The following is a 16,236-nucleotide window of genomic DNA, read 5'->3' on the forward strand; positions in this document are numbered from 1 at the left end:
CAGCTCTCAGAGAGAGACCAATTCAACTTCTGTATTTGCTCAATCTGGGCCCTGGCCAATTGCAAGGTGCCCACCAACACTGAGGGCACATTTTCACCACCTGGTCCACTCAGACTCACACACTAATCTCCTCTAGAAACAACCTCACAGACACAGCCCAAATAATACTTTACTAGGTATTTTTTTAACACAGTCAAGTTGTCACCTATACTTAAATCCACAAGTCCATCCCTTGCCATTTTGGCACCCCTATGCATCTCCTTAAACCATACCTAATTTCCAAATAAAATAACAAGGTAGTAGTTCTGCCTAATATGATGTGTCTAACATGATGCAACTATCTTGTGTACAACCAAAAACACATTAATCCCTTCCCTAGAATTAAGCTTTCAGGATTTCAACATTAGGGATTTTGATCTTTCAAGATTTGAACATCGGGATTATGGCATTTGGGATTGTGTCTTTAAGGATTATGATCAGTACCACATTATCACATATATTACCTTTGGAATAAATCCAGAAATTATTAATTTGAAGATGTTAATTTTAGAAACTAATACTAACCATAGTTTATTCAAGTAACAGTAAAACACATTCTTTTTGGACAAAATATATTTAAAAAATAAAAATCAGATATAAGACAATTTTAATGCAGAGTATTTACATTGACATAATAATGAATAGCCTTTATTCTACCAAAAAGTAAACAAATTGGGAAGGCACTGACTTTAAAATCTAGATACTGCCTAACAGAGCAACCATTTTCTGGATTATTAATACTTACCTTTGCATATGTTGTGTTGTCTGCAAACTGGGATAGTATAATTTGGGGGTTTTTTAAATCAACACTTGCCATTCCTATTTCACCTCTGGCAAGTCCTCTCCCTTCTACAACAGCTACAATAATTGATGGGGAGTGTGCAGAAATCGCAGATGAGGATGAAGCTACAAATTTTTAAATAAAGAAAAGATATAAACATTGATAATAATCATTTCTATTTTTTAAATTTTTTTTTGTTTTGAGATGGAGTTTTGCTCTTGTTGCCTAGGCTGGCATGCAATGGCGTGATCTCAGCTCACCACAACTTACGCCTCCTAGTTGAGATTCAAGTGATTCTCCTGCCTCAGCCTCCCAAGTGGCTGGGATTACAGGCATGCGCCACCATGCCCAGCTAATTTTTGTATTTTTAGTAGAGACAGGGTTTCGCCATGTTAGTCAGGCTGGTCTCGAACTTCTGACCTCAGGTAATCCACCCGCCTCAGCTTCCCAAAGTGCTGGGATTACAGGCATGAGCCACCATACCCAGCCTGATAATAATCATTTCTAATTCTTTCACATAAGATCTTAAAACATATCTAGTCTAGGACATGGCTACTGTATTAACAGACAAGGAAATAACCATTTTTTTCTCATCAAAAAATAACTTTTCATTACTAGACCAAATAAAAATGTTAATTCTCAGAGTATTTTGCCAAAACTTGACTTCACAATTAGAAATAACAAATTTTAAATTGTCTTATTTTCTATGTTACTGGAATGGAGTCATAAAAGGACTTGGGGTCAGAAAACAGATTATTTACCTTATTCTGTCATTTAAAAGCTATTTGGAGGTTGGGCGTGGTGGCTCAACCCTGTAATCCCAGTACTTTGGGAGGCGGAGGTGGGTGGATCACCTGATGTCAGGAGTTTGAGACCAGCCTGTCCAACATGGCAAAACCCCATCTCTACTAAAAATACAAAAATTAGCTAGGTGTGGTGGCGTGCGCCTGTAATCCCAGCTACTGTGGAGGCTGAGGCAGGAGAATTGCTTGAAACTGGGAAGTGGAGGTTGCAGTGAGCCAAGATTGTGCCACTGTACTCCAGCCTGGGTGACAGAGTGAGACTCCGTCTCAAAAAAAAAAAAAAAATAAATAACAGCTATTTGGGGCTAGGCATGGCGGCTCACCTGCAATCCTGGTACTTGGGAGGGCCAAGGTGGGAGGATTACTTGAGCCCAGGAGTTTGAGACCAGCCTGGACAACATAACAAGATGTCAGCTCTACAAAAAAAAACCTGAAAAATAGCTGGGTGTGGTGGCATGTACCTCCACGGTCCCAGCTACTAAGGAAGCTGAGGTGGGAGGCTTGCTTGAGCCCAGAAGGTTGAGACTGCAGTGAGCTGTGTTCACGCCACTGCACTCCAGCCTGGGTGACAGAGCAAGAACTTCTCAAAAAAAAAAAAAAAAAAAAGATTAAGCATTATATAACTATGAATTCCAATTATGAGATACCTCTGTAATGTGGAAATTAAAATTATAATAAAATATCCAACATTTATAAGTGCTTACTAAGTGTCAAGAATGCTCTAAGTTCTTTAATTAGTTTAAATCACATAATTATTACAACAATCCTATCAAATAGACACCATTATTTTCTCCACTTAGTTATAAGGAGACTGAGGCATGAATGTAACTGGTAGAGACAGCATTTGCATCCAGGCAGTCTAGCTCCACAGCTGGTGCTATGAACCATTACATACATTACTGATTTTGAGATCTGTGCCTTACAAACTATGAATGCTCAGGTAAATTTTTTAAACTTTTAAAGCTACCATTTCTTTATCTATAAACTAGAAATACCAAACTTTTCCACAAGATTATTATAAGAATTAATGCAATCATATAGAAGTGTTTTATAAAGTATATAAAATTACTCAAATATAGGGCATATGAAAAAAGTCAGACTAAAAGCTTCTTTTTTCTTTGTTTTTTTTTTCCAGACTAAAAATTTCTAAAATTTTATTTTCAAAGAAGCAAACTAGTCTTTTGTTCCCTTGTCATCCTTTTAATTAACTCCTTTTCCTCCCTCTTTTCCCTCCCTGACCTGGATTCATTTCTTCTTCCATTCTTCTATTACAATGCCCACAAAAAGAGTATTTATGCTATCTGAGTCAGCAGTAAACTTAAGGATTCACTTAAAAATCTATGTGTTCAGGTCTCAGAAACCTTTTCCCCATGAATGTTATGTTATAAATGGTGGTTAAGTTTATATTAAATCTACAGAAGACAGTTTAAGCTCTGTAATAGAATATGACCTTCCTATTTTTAATTAGAAAATAAATATCAAGTTCCAGTGGAAATTCAGTACACATAGAAGACATTTCCTAGAAGGTTTTAAAAGTACATTTATGCTGTTATGTCTCCGTTGTAAATAATATAATAATGAGCATCCTAGTGCATAAAGCTTTTTTCTGGTTTTCTTACTATTACCTTAAAATGCACCCTTAGAATTCAAATTACTGAAACAAACCATTTTTTTAAGGATCTCAGATATATTGCCAAATTTCTTTTGAGAACTGGACTAATTTTTAATTCCATCAATAGTGTATGAGGAAAGCCAATCTTACTGTATCCTCATCAGTACTAACTTCTAGAATTTATTATGACTATGATTATTGGCTAATTTAATGGACTGCCACTTAAATCTGTATTTTTCAAAGTACTACTGAAATTGAACATAATTTAATGTATCCATTGTTATCTATAGTTTCCTTTTTAGAAATGTTTACATCATTTTGTACAATGTTTACTAGGTCTTAATGTTTTTCAGTATCTTTTTATGAGGATTGTGTAAATCAATGATAGTAATTTATAGTTGCTATCAATCTTGATACTTTTGCTATCTCAAAAATTTCTATTTTTGTGTAGACAATCTTTCTCTGTATAATTTCTTTCATTGCTTTTCTGCTAAGAAACTCCTCCTTCCTTGAGATATTCTACATTCATTACTATTTTCTTATAATTTTTTGAGGGTTTTTTTTTTTTTTGAAAGAGGGTCTGGGTCTGTCACCCAGGCTGGAGTGCAATGGCATGCAATCATGGCACACTGCAGCCTCAAACTCCTGAGGTCAAGTGATCTTCCCACCTTAGCCTTCTGAGTAGCTGGGACCACAGTAATGCCACCACAATTTTTTATTTTTGTTTTTGTTTTTGTTTTTTATTTTTTTTGTTTTTTTTTTTTGTTTTTTTGTTTGTTTTTGTGTTTTTTTTGAAACAAACAAAAAAAATCTTATTTTTTTTGTAGAGACGAGGTCTCATTTTGTTGCCTACGCTGGACTGCCTTCAAGCAGTCCTCCCGTCTTAGCTTCCCAGTGTTGGGATTACAGGCAGGAGCCACCAAGTCCGGCCTGTTCATTTTGATCTCTCATCTGGGCAGAATTTTCAGCAGTACATTTGGTTGTTTACCATGTCTGGAATGAGAGATGGCCAGAAATACAGATTTAGATTCATTTATAAGCAGTTGCTAATGGTTTACCTAGATGGCTGGGACTTGGAAGAAACATGATTGAAAGATTGGTGACAAGAACATTTGAGGATATGAATGGATCTCTAAGATTGGACATAAAATTTAAAATATTTGCACTCCATGTGAATGTCCACCAAGGGACATCCATTGTAGAGGAAATTCTTAATCAAGAGGACAAAATAATGCAATCTATAGATATCAGTTAGCCTCTTATTTCAATTCTCCCTAAAGGATCTGTTCGTTCAGTACAACTATACTTTCAATCAAAACCTCAATATGTTTTTTGGTGAAGCTTGAAAAATTGGCCCAAAATTTATATGGAAGAGCAAAGGGCCAAGAAGAACCAAGACTCCTCTAAAGAAGAATAAGGTGGCTTGTGGAGGGTACGGGTGGTAGGGCTATCCTACAGAATATCAAGACTTATTATAAAGCTAAAGATGGTGTGATATTGGCACACACCTAGACATAATGACCCATCAGTGTTAAAAAAGAACTGGAAACATAGAAACTAACAGAAAAGGCCAGGAGCGGTGGCTCATGCCTGTAATCCCAGCACTTTGGGAGGCCGAGGTGGGCGGATCACAAGGCCAGGAGATCGAGACCATCCTGGCTAACACGGTGAAACCCCATGTCTACTAAAAATACAAAAAATTAGCCAGGTGTGGTGGCGGGTGCCTGTAGTGCCAGCTACTCGGGAGGCTGAGGCAGGAGAATGGCGTGAACCCAAGAGGCAGGGCTTGCAGTGAGCCGAGATCGCACCACTGCACTCCAGCCTGGGCGACAGAGCGAGACTCCTCAAAAAAAAAAAAAAAAAAGAAAAAAAGAAACAAACAGAAAGGTCATCAAAATATTTAGTATTCAGAATATATAAAGCATTGCTACAAATCCAGAAAAATAAGCTTAAAGAAAAATGAGTAAAAGACATGAACATTAATTTCACAGAATATTATTAAAGATATATAATCCAAAAGTACAGAAAAAGATAATCTCACTAGTAATCAGGAAAATGCAAACTCAGATTATAGGTAGTATTTTACAACTGTTAGGTTGAAAAATATTGAGTCCAACAATATCAAATATTGAAGTGGACTATTACACATTGTTAAAAAGAGCATACCATAATAACCAATAAATTAACCAATAAATTTTATTATGATTATGATTATTGGCTAATTTAATAATAATCTTATGATTATGATGGTGATTATTATTAAATTAGCCAATAATCATAATACATTTTAGAAGTTAGTAATGATAAGGATAGAGTAAGATTGGCTTTCCTCATACACTATTGACGGAATTAAAAATTAGTCCAGTTCTCTGACCAGGCGCAGTGGCTCACGCCTGTAATCCCAGCACTTTGGGAGGCCGAGGCGGGCAGATCACGAGGTCAGGAGATCGAGACCATCCTGGCTAACACGGTGAAACCCTGTCTCTACTAAAAATACAAAAAATTAGCCGGGCGTGATGGTGGCCGCCTGTAGTCCCAGCTACTTGGGAGGCTGAGGCAGGAGAATGGTGTGAACCCGGGAGGCCGAGCTTGCAGTGAGCTGAGATCAAGCCACTGTACTCCAGCCTGGGCGACAGAGCAAGACTCTGTCTTAAAAACAAAACAAAACAAACAAAAAAATTAGTCCAGTTCTCAAAAGAAATTTGGCAATATATCTGAGATCCTTAAAAAATGGTAATTTTGGCCAGGCACGGTGGCTCACAACTGTAATCCTAGCACTTTGGGAGGCCGAGGTGGGAGGATCACTTGTGGCTAAGAGTTCGAGATCAGCCTGGCCAACATGGCAAAACCCCCATCTGTACTAAAAAAACAAAAATTAGCCGAGCCTGGTGACGCACGCCTGTAATCCCAGCTACTCGGGAGGCCGAGGCAGGAGAATCACTTGAGCCCAGGAAGTGGATGTTGCAGTGAGCCGAGATGCAGCCACTGCACTCCAGCCTGGGCAACAGAACAAGGCTTCGTCTCAAAAACAAAAAAAAACAAAAAATGGTAATTAAAAAAATAAAAAAGGTAATTTCCCTAATTTCCCTGTTTCAGTAATTTGACTTCTAAGGGTGCGTTTTAAGGGAATAATAAGAGACTCAGAAAAAAGCTTTATGCATTAGGATGTTCATTATTATGTTATTTACAACAGAGACATAACAGCATAAATGTATTTTTAGAACCTTAGAGATGTCTTTTATATGTCTATTGAATTTCCACTGGAACTTGGTATTTATTTTCTACTTAAAAATAAAAAGGTCAGGGCCGGGCACGGTGGCTCACACCTGTAATCCCAGCACTTTAGGAGGCCAAGGTGGGCAGATCACGAGGTTAGGAGTCCAAGACCAGCCTGGCCAATATGGTAAAACCCTGTCTCTACTAAAAATACAAAATTAGCCAGGCATGGTGGCGCATGCCTGTAATCTCAGCTACTCAGTAGGCTGAGGCAGGAAAATTGCTTAAATCCAGGAGACGGAGGTTGCAGTGAGCCAAGTTGCGCCTCTGCATTCCGGCCTGGGCGACAGAGCAAGGCTCCGTCTCAAACAAATAAAAATAAAAATAAAAGTAAATAAAAAGGTCAGCCAGGCGCAGTGGCTCATGCCTGTAATCCCAGCACTTTGGGAGGCCAAGGTGGGCAGATCATGAGGTCAGGAGTTCGAGACCAGCCTGGCCAGTATGGTGAAACCCCTTCTCTACTAAAAATTAAAAAATTAGCCGGGTGTGGTGGCAAGTACCTATAGTCCCAGCTACTCAGGAGGCTGAGGCAGAAGAATCACTTCAACCCGGGAGGCAGACATTGCAGTGAGCTGAGATCACGCCACTGCACTCCAGCCTGGGTGACACAGTGAGATTCTGTCTCAAAAAATTAAATTAAAAAAAAATAGGAAGGTCATATTCTACTACAGAGCTAAAACTGACTTCTGTAGATCTAATATAAACTTAACTACCATTTATACATTGGTAGAACTACTTTAAAAAATAATTTGTCATTATCTTGTAAATATATGCATTTACATAACATACCCCGTAACCAAGAAATTCTGTTGTATATACCTTAGAAAACTGTTATACATGAAAACCTACTTTATCTATCTACTCTTCAAGAAAATCTCATAGATTTAGATAAAAATTAAAATTTAAGTATAAAAAACCACTCACTAGTAATATCAGGGTCAACTTTTAGATTTAAATGACATCATGTATACAAGGGAGAGGTTTCATTTTCTTGTGTGTTTTTGTCAGAATGGTTAAAATAATGTAGACTTGCATTTATTAACAAACAATTTCAGAAACTATGCTGCCTTATTAATCTAGACTCAAATTATGGATAGAGGTAAACTAATGTATTTATTTTTCATTCATATCAGTTATAGATAAATTCAAATGAACTTAATAACCCTAATTTATAATTTACAAAACTTTTAAGTTTCAAAAGATCATCTAGGTTAATCTTCCACTTATTTTACCTGAATATCCCATTTGTGGTGTCCAGCTCTTATAACCTGATCTCTGAGGATTTCCAGTAGACAACGGAGTTTTAAGTGTTTGAGGATAATAAGTATCTCGTGCAGAAGATGAGCTTGCACCAAAAGTAAAATTTGATGCAACTGTGTTTTGTGCATAAGCTCTTTTATTTCCAAAGTATGAACCTAAATTTGAAAAATTAACAGTCAATTCTTAAAGATTTGAATTATGCAATGATGTATTAGTCATTAAAATTTATACCATGTTCACTTTTTTTCTTTTTTTTTCTTCTTTTTTTTTTTTTTTTTTTTTTTTTTGAGACAGAGTCTTGCTCTTGTCGCCCAGGCTAGAGCGTAGTGGCATGATCTTGGCTCACTGCAACCTCCACCTCCCGAGTTCAAGCGATCCTCCTGCCTCAGCCTCCCGAGTAGCTGGGATTACAGGCACCTGCCACCACGCCCATCGAATTTTTGTATTTTTAGTAGAGACGGGGTTTCACCATGTTGGCTGGGCTGGTCTCGAATTCCTGACCTCATGATCCACCCACCTCGGCCTCCCAAAGTGCTGGGATTAGAGGCCTGAGCCACTGCACCCAACCACTATGTTCACTTTCTATAAAACTTCATGTGAAAATGATTTTTAAAAATAAACGGATTATAACAAAATTAATGACATTATTGATAAATATACAAAAATATGCTAATATAGCTTTTGCCTCTACAAGTTCACTGCAACTACTCTGGCTGAAATCATAAATTACCCTTTAATCTTCAAATATACCAGATGTGTTGCTACGGTATGAATATCTGTCCCCTCTGAAACTTACACTGAAATTTAATCCCCAGTGTGGCAGGAGAGAGGTGGGGCATTTAAGAGGTGATGGGGCATGAGGGTTCTGCCTTCATGAATGAATTAATACATTCATGATTTAATAGATTAATGGGTTATCACAAGAGTAGGACTGGTGGCTTTATAAGAAGAGGAGACACCTGAGCTACCATGCTCAGCTCCCTCTCCATGTGATGCCCTGTACCACTACAGGACTCTACAGACACTCCACCAGCACAAAGACCCTCACTAAATGTGGCTCCTTTGACCTTGGACTTCCCAGCCTCCAGACTTCCAAGAAGTATGTTTTCTTTCTTTATAAATCACCCAGTTTCAAGTATTCTGTTAAAAACAACAGAAAACAGACTAAGACATGTTTCATTTGCATAATAATTATTAGACCTCTTTTAACATTCTTCTGTTAATTTCTTCATTGAAATTCTCTCCCCTATGCAAATGGCATTTAGACTCAATTGGCTTCAGTTCCTTATTTAGGTGCTTACCTACTGATGTAAGATATTACCTATTTTACAGGATTGTCATAAAATTTTTAAATAATGTACATAAACAACCTAGCATAGCCTCTTGGCACATAGAAGTTCTAAAAAAAATTAAAAATGTTTGGGCTCCGTTCTCCTATTCTCTTTGATTTCCACAACTCTCTATCTTGAATTCTCTTTAAACCACTTCTAGTTTCCTTTGCCATCTCCTTTTTCCTCTGCCTCTTAACTGTTGGCCTCCAGGGCTTCATACTTTTAAGCTTTCCCTCACAAATCAACATTATACATCTCCAGGCATCTCATCTCTCCCCTTTGTTTCTATTAACATCTATTTTCTGACAACTCTCAAGCCTTCGTATATAGCTGTAACTACTCTCTTAAACTGTAAACCAGGGGTTGCTAAACTTTTAATTTTTCCTTTTTGTCTGTATGTGAGACTCTCGTTCTGTAGCTTAGGCTGGAATTCAGTGGTGCGATCTTGGCTAAATGCAGCCTTGAACTCCTGGGCTCAAGCAATCCTCCTACCTCACCCTCCCGAGTAGCTGGGACTATAGGCTCATGCTACCATGACAGGCTAATTTTTTGTATTTTTGTAGAGATGGGGTTTTGCCATGTTGCCCAGGCTGGTCTCAAACTCCTGGGCTCGAGTGATCTTCCCATCTCAGCCTCGCAAAATGCTAGGATTATAATCGGGAGCCACCGTGCCCAGTCTATTTTACTGTCTTATAAAGACAAGGTCTCTTTTTGTCACCCAGACTGGAGTGCAGTAGTGTGATCACAGATCACTGCAGCCTCAAGCTCATGGGCTCAAGTAACCTCCTGTCTCTTGAGTAATTATGGACTATAGGTGCACCTCACCACACACAGCTAATTTTGTTTTATAGAGACAGGGTCTTGCTACATTGCCCAGGCTGATCTCAAACTCCTGGCCTCAAGCAATCCTCCCACTTCAGCCTCCCAAAGCACTGAGATTACAAGCATGAGCCACCATGCCTCAGCATAAACTTTTTTTTTTTTTTTGAGATGGAGTTTCACTCTTGTTGCCCAGGCTAGAGTGCAATGGTTGCAATCTCAGCTCACTGCAGCCTCTGCCTCCCAGGTTCAAGCAATTCTCCTGCCTCAGCCTCCCAAGCAGCTGGCATTATAGGTGTGCCCACCACACCTGGCTATTTTTTTTTGTATTTTTAATAGAAACAGGGTTTTGTCATGTTGGCCAGGCTGGTCTCGAACTCCTGGCCTCAGGTGATCTGCCCACCTCGGCCTCCCAAAGCGCTGGGATTATAGGCATGAGCCACCATGCCCAGCCCATAAACTTTTATATAAAGGACCAGATGGCAAATATTTTAGGCTTTTGTGGGCCATATAATCACTGTCACAATTACTCAGCTCTGACACTATCATAGAAAAGCAGTCATAGATAATACATAAATAAATGAGAATGGCTATGTTTCAATTAAAAATGGCTTTATTTCCATATACTGAATTCTAAATTTCATATAATTTTAATATCACAAAATATTCTTTTGATTCTTTAATCCTTCAAAAGTGCAAAAACCATTCTCAGCTCTATACCTGCATTGTTCAATAAAGCAGCATATGTGAGTATTTAACTAAATCAAAATTAAATACAATTTAAATTCTGTTCCTCAGTCACACTAGCAACATTTTCAAATGCTCAAAAGCCACATATGGCTACTAGTTACCATATCGGACAGCGTAAGTATGAAACGTTTCTATTATCACAGAATATTCTATCAGACAATGTAGCTCTAGGTCACTATATCTATCTCTTGGGCATAAACCTTTAGATATCTTCCCAGCATTCTAAATGTCCAAAAGTGAACTCTATCTTTCTCTCAAAGTTAATTCTTTATTACCAGTATGGTCAATTGTACCAGCTTGTCCCTTGCCACTCACGTCATAAGCTTAGGAGACATTCTCAATTCCTCCTTCATCAACCCTAACAGTCAGTGACTGAGTGCTAGAATTCTTTTTTTTTTTTAACATCACTAAAATTTAAATCCCTCTCTACTCCTTCCAGCCCATTTTAAGCCTGTATCTTCTTTGGTCCTTGTGCAAGTCTCCTACTTCTTCTCCTTGCTTCCATTATTACACCTCTCTAATCTATTCTTCGAATCATCACCAATAATCTTTCTGAAAAGCAAATCTGATCAGTATCTCTCTTTCTCACAATTCCCATATGTCTCCTCATACTCACCGTAGGGTAAAATATAACTTCATTATATGGGTTCCAGCAGGAATCAATGATATACTCAAACTGGGATAATTTGATAAAGAGAATATTTACAAAGGTGTGGACAGGGTGCAGGGGTGTTATCATAAAGTGTGTAGAACCAGCATAAAATGTGCTCCATTAGCATTCCTAGGCTTTAGGGAGCTAAGGAAGAGAGTGGTTGCCAGAAACTGGAAATGGGGAAACTGGAGATGGAGAGGGCTGTTTCTTGTTCTCAGACTACTTTTAGACTATATACCCTTTCTTGAAACTCATTCACTTGTCTTAATTCTCTTCCTACTTCCTTGACCTCTATTTTGCTATATAATCTTCATATTCTCTGCTCTGGTCCCAACATACTGGTAACTTTCAAATCCATATTTCCCTCAAGTTTCTCTCTTCTTAGCCCTAGTTTCCTATATTCAATTATCTTAATATAAATATATGGCTATCCCACAGGCTTTTCACACTCAGCGCGTCTATAACAGCTCATCATCTTCCCTCTAAAAGTTGCTTTGCCTACAAAATTCCCAGAATCAGAAAATACTACTACCATCTATCCAGTCACCAAAACCAGAGACCTGGTGTTGAACATGGGGGGTCTCTGGGCAAAATTTGTCTCCCAGATCTAATTCTCACAACCATATCTACATCCAAGTTTATCTACCTAGATCACTCTCCTGCTCTAGCCAAGCAAAATTATTTGCAGTGTTACATGATTCTTCTGTGCCTTTGCACGTGTTTTTCTCAAGAATGCACTCCAGCTTCTCTCCTCTTTCCCTTTGGCTGGCATTCTTCTGCCTACTTATTCTTCAAGACCAGTTCAAGGTGCACTTACTCTGTGAAGTGTCTTTTCCCACTTTTGTCCCCATACTTTAATTATAAATACCTCAAAAATTACAAATACCTCAAATACAGTTATCTCTTAAATGTGTATTTGTTGATTTTTAAGTCTGTCTTCTCTACTGAACCTTAAGTTCCTTGAGAGTGCAGATTATTATCCCCAGCTGCTAACATAATTTGGACCTTTGTTCACCTATTTGGGCCTTGGTTCTATCTGTAAAACAGGAACAAAAAAAAAAAATCTACTCTGCAGAATTATTGTGAGGATCAAAGATACCACCTGCCTAGTAAGAAACCAGAACAAAGTAGGTGCATATAAATTAGTGAATGTTATCATTACTGATAAAATAAGTGGGTGACAAAGCATCTGATGAAGAGAGGGATTAGACTGACAGTGTGAACATTCATGTTGCTTTAGAGGAATTGCAAGTAGCTCAGTTTTGTTAGAAAGCAGGGTAAATATTAAATGATGGGGGATAAATCTGGAAAGATTAGAAACCCATCCCAATTGCTCTCCAGAGCACTCTCTAGAGAGTTTGATCTTTTACCTGCAGATACAGGTCTACTGATTTAAGTGGCAAGGGACATGATAAGATCGTTTTCCACATAACTCTGGTGGTACAGTAAGTAAGCTAGAAGGACGGAAGAACACTTAAGAGTTTGAGGGCTAGGTGCAGTGGCTCACGCCTGTAATCCCAAAATTTTGGGAGGCTGAGGCAGGAGGATCGCTTGAGCCTCAAAGTTCGAGACCAGCCTGGGCAACGTAGGAAGACACTGTCTCTACAAAAAAATTTTAAAAATTAGCCATCTGTAGGGGCACATGCCTTGGTCCCAACTACTCGGGAGGCTGAGGTGGGAGGATCGCTTCAGCCCAGGAATTTGAGGCTGCAATGAGTCATGATCATGCCACTGCACTACAGCCTGGGCAACAGAGCAAGACTCTGTCTCAAAAAAAAAAGAAAAAAAAAGTGCAGAGAGGAATTTAATTAATCATATAGTGAGTCTGAGGTATCCATTAGTCCATCAATAAAAACTTCAGAAGACAGTCTGAAATAAGTCTGGAGTGTAGATGAGATCTGAGCTGTGGAGATATTCACGTCTAGGTAGAAGTGGCCTAGGAAAAAAAGCTTTAATGACATACCCATAATTTGGGAACAAAGGTGAGCATAGCAATTCTCTGGGAGGTAGCAGAAAAACAGGGGCAAGTGGAATCAAGGAAGCCAAATTAAAAGAGTTTAAGAGAAGACCAGTCAAGAACACTAAACATAGGCCAGGCAGCGGTGGCTCATGCCTATAATCCCAATGCTTGGGCAGACCAAGGAAGGAGGAGCACTTGAGATCAGGAGTTTGAGACCAGCCTGGGCAACATAGTGAGACTCTGTTTCTAAAAATAAAGAAATTAAGAACATTAAATACAGCAGAAAGGTCACATGAGATGAACTGAAAAATGACCACTGGATTTGGTATTTGTTACTTTACCATTGTGTTGCAATCGTGTGTGAAAAATGACAATGCTTTTTCGTGAATAGAGACTAACAATAAATGATTTGAAGGACATGCATCTTTTTTGTTTGTTTGTTTTGAGTCAGGGTCTCACTGTGCCACCCAGGCTGAAATGAAGTGGCGCAATCTCGGCTCACGGCAGCCTCGACCTCCCGGACTCACCATCCTCCCACCTCAGCCTCCTGAGTAGCTGGGACCACAGTCACGTGCCACCACACCCAGATAATTTTTGTATTTTTAGTAGAGATAGGGGATGGGGGTGGGAGGTTCACCATGTTGGCCAGGCTGGTGTGGAACTCCCGGCCTCAAGTGATCCACCCACCTTGGCTTCCCAAAGTGCTGGGATTACAGGGGTCAGCCACCGCCCAGCCCACATCTTTTAATACTAAACATATTATTTTCCTGAATTAGATGAAATGTTCAATTTAATCTATTTTATCCCACCTTAGCAGGATTTGGAGAATTAAATTCAGCTCACCACTTCTCTCAGCAAACTCACGCACAAACAGTCATTTGTCAGACACTGTGAGGGACGTTATATGGGATACTTCAGCCTTCCTCAGAACTGAGCCATCCACAATCAAGGTCTTGCAATAGAACCAATTTGAAAAGTCGAGGCTTCTAATCACCCAGACTCACCAAATTCCCAGGGCACTCAGATCTCACGCCCCAACCAAACCACAACTGAACTTCACTGTGGTAACCACAACCCACGTGCCCTTGAGCCTCCATGAACTGCGGGCCTCTAGCCTCAAGGAGACTCCTCCACCCAACCACTCCTTGCCTTGAGCTGGCCGGGAGTTTGGCGCGGGGCAGGGAAGGCTGCTGCTGCTGCTGCTCCGGTCACCCGCGGCTCCTGACGTGCCGGGAGGGGTGGCTGCAGAGACCGCCTGGACTGAAGGGCGGCTCTGTGGAGTCTCCTGGAGTCCGAAATTGTAGCGGGGACCCTGAGGTGAGCGGGTTTCTCCCGACGACAGGGAAACCGCCGGGGCAGAAGGTGAGGTTGATGAGATCTCAGGCCTCAGCATCCTCCCAAGCCTTCCCTGACCCCAGAAATATGAGGTTTCTGAGCGACCCGTCCAGTAGCCCAACTACAGAAGCTGCGCCGCTGAAATGGGCGGAAGAACTGCGCGCCGACGCACCGCTGAAAAGGGCGGGAGAACTGCGCGCACGCACTAAGCCGCCGACGCACCGCTGAAAAGGGCGAGAGAACTGCGCGCACGCACTAAGCCGCCGACGCACCGCTGAAAACGGCGGGAGAACTGCGCGCACGCACTAAGCCGCCGGCGCACCGCTGAAAAGGGCGGGAGAACTGCGCGCACGCACTAAGCTGCACTGCGCAGGCGCACGCAGCCTCAGCTTTCCACATGGATTCACGTGCTTCAGGTCTATGACCCTGCTTCCAGCCATTCCCAAACCCATCACTTTCCACATGAACCTCACTGGAACTTCCTCAGCCTGCAGGTATCAGACTGACCAGAACTCTGCAGGGTCCATCAATTACCACCTGATTTGTTAAACCCCATTATTCTCACAGCACCCAGTCTCCCTTATTGCAAATGTTACATGCATTTCCCACACGTCCAAGCACACTAGCTTATCTTTAAGTGTAGAAACCATCCAACACAGTACACCCAGTGCCTTTGACACAATGACAACGTGTAATGCTCACACAGTATAACCCACCTAAGGTTGATCTTGTGACCAAATATAGTAAAGATCCAGTTATATTATCACAAGATAGTACGCACATGGTTGTGTGCATAGCAGAGTAGGGAACAGGGAAAGACTGACTGGGTAAAATCTCTCAGTTAACAATTCCCCATCTACCAATTTCTAGTACTGTAGTTTCTAACATATAAATCAGTTAATGGCACACTAGAAGTTCAAACTCCAGCTTTGCAATGGTGATCTTCAGAAAATTCCTTAAATAAGGCCAATAGTACCAACTTACCAGAGATCCCTGGATTAAACGTGATGAAATTATCTGGATACTGCCATATAGAAGCTATTAGAAGACATTAATTTACACCACTCCTGAAATCCTGCCACTGTCGAGTATCTCAATAAACCAGTTATGCACAGCGGTTTACCCACATGCAGTGACAACAGTCCTTAAGAACATCTCTGTTCTTGGATTGATTATTGCACAGGGCATTCCAAACATACTTGAGAAAAATCTCAATTTCCATCGAAAAACCTTACTTTCAGATCGGGCACGATGGCTCCTGCCTGTAATCCCAGTACTTTGGGAGACTGAGGCCAGAGGAATACTTCACCTCCGGAGACCAGCCTGGGGAAGATGGTGCCTGTCCCCAAAATTAAAAAATCAGCTGGGCATAGCGGGCATGGTGGCCGGTACCTGTAGTCCCTGGTACTCAGGAGGCTGAGGTGGAAGGACTGCTTGAGCCCAAGAGTTTAAGGTTGCAGTGAGCTGTGATTGCACTACTACACCACAGCCTGGGGAAGAAAGGAAGACCCTGTCTCTAAAAAATAAAATTTAAAAATAGAGAATACCTCACTTTCACCAAAACTGTAAACCCCTAGAGTGATTGTACTCATTTTAGGCCAGGCGTGGTGGCTCACGC

General features: G+C 40.3%; 1 protein-coding gene across 1 annotated transcript in view; it reads right to left on the bottom strand.

Annotated features, from left to right (window-relative positions):
• The window catches only part of MSH4 (mutS homolog 4), a 130,323-nt gene extending 115,543 nt beyond the window's left edge, over nucleotides 1–14,780 (bottom strand). Inside the window, exons 1-3 of the mRNA XM_032155555.2 lie at nucleotides 14,433–14,780; nucleotides 7,744–7,926; nucleotides 785–945 (exon numbers count right to left, since the gene is read on the bottom strand). Of these exons, the coding sequence (XP_032011446.1) occupies nucleotides 785–945; nucleotides 7,744–7,926; nucleotides 14,433–14,676 (588 nt within the window). The 5' untranslated portion in view covers nucleotides 14,677–14,780. The remainder of the gene's footprint in view (nucleotides 1–784; nucleotides 946–7,743; nucleotides 7,927–14,432) is intronic.
• Nucleotides 14,781–16,236: the final 1,456 nt, after the last annotated feature.

Source organism: Hylobates moloch, unplaced genomic scaffold, assembly GCF_009828535.3.
Source record: "Hylobates moloch isolate HMO894 unplaced genomic scaffold, HMol_V3 SCAFFOLD_5, whole genome shotgun sequence".
Classification (NCBI taxonomy): domain Eukaryota; kingdom Metazoa; phylum Chordata; class Mammalia; order Primates; family Hylobatidae; genus Hylobates; species Hylobates moloch.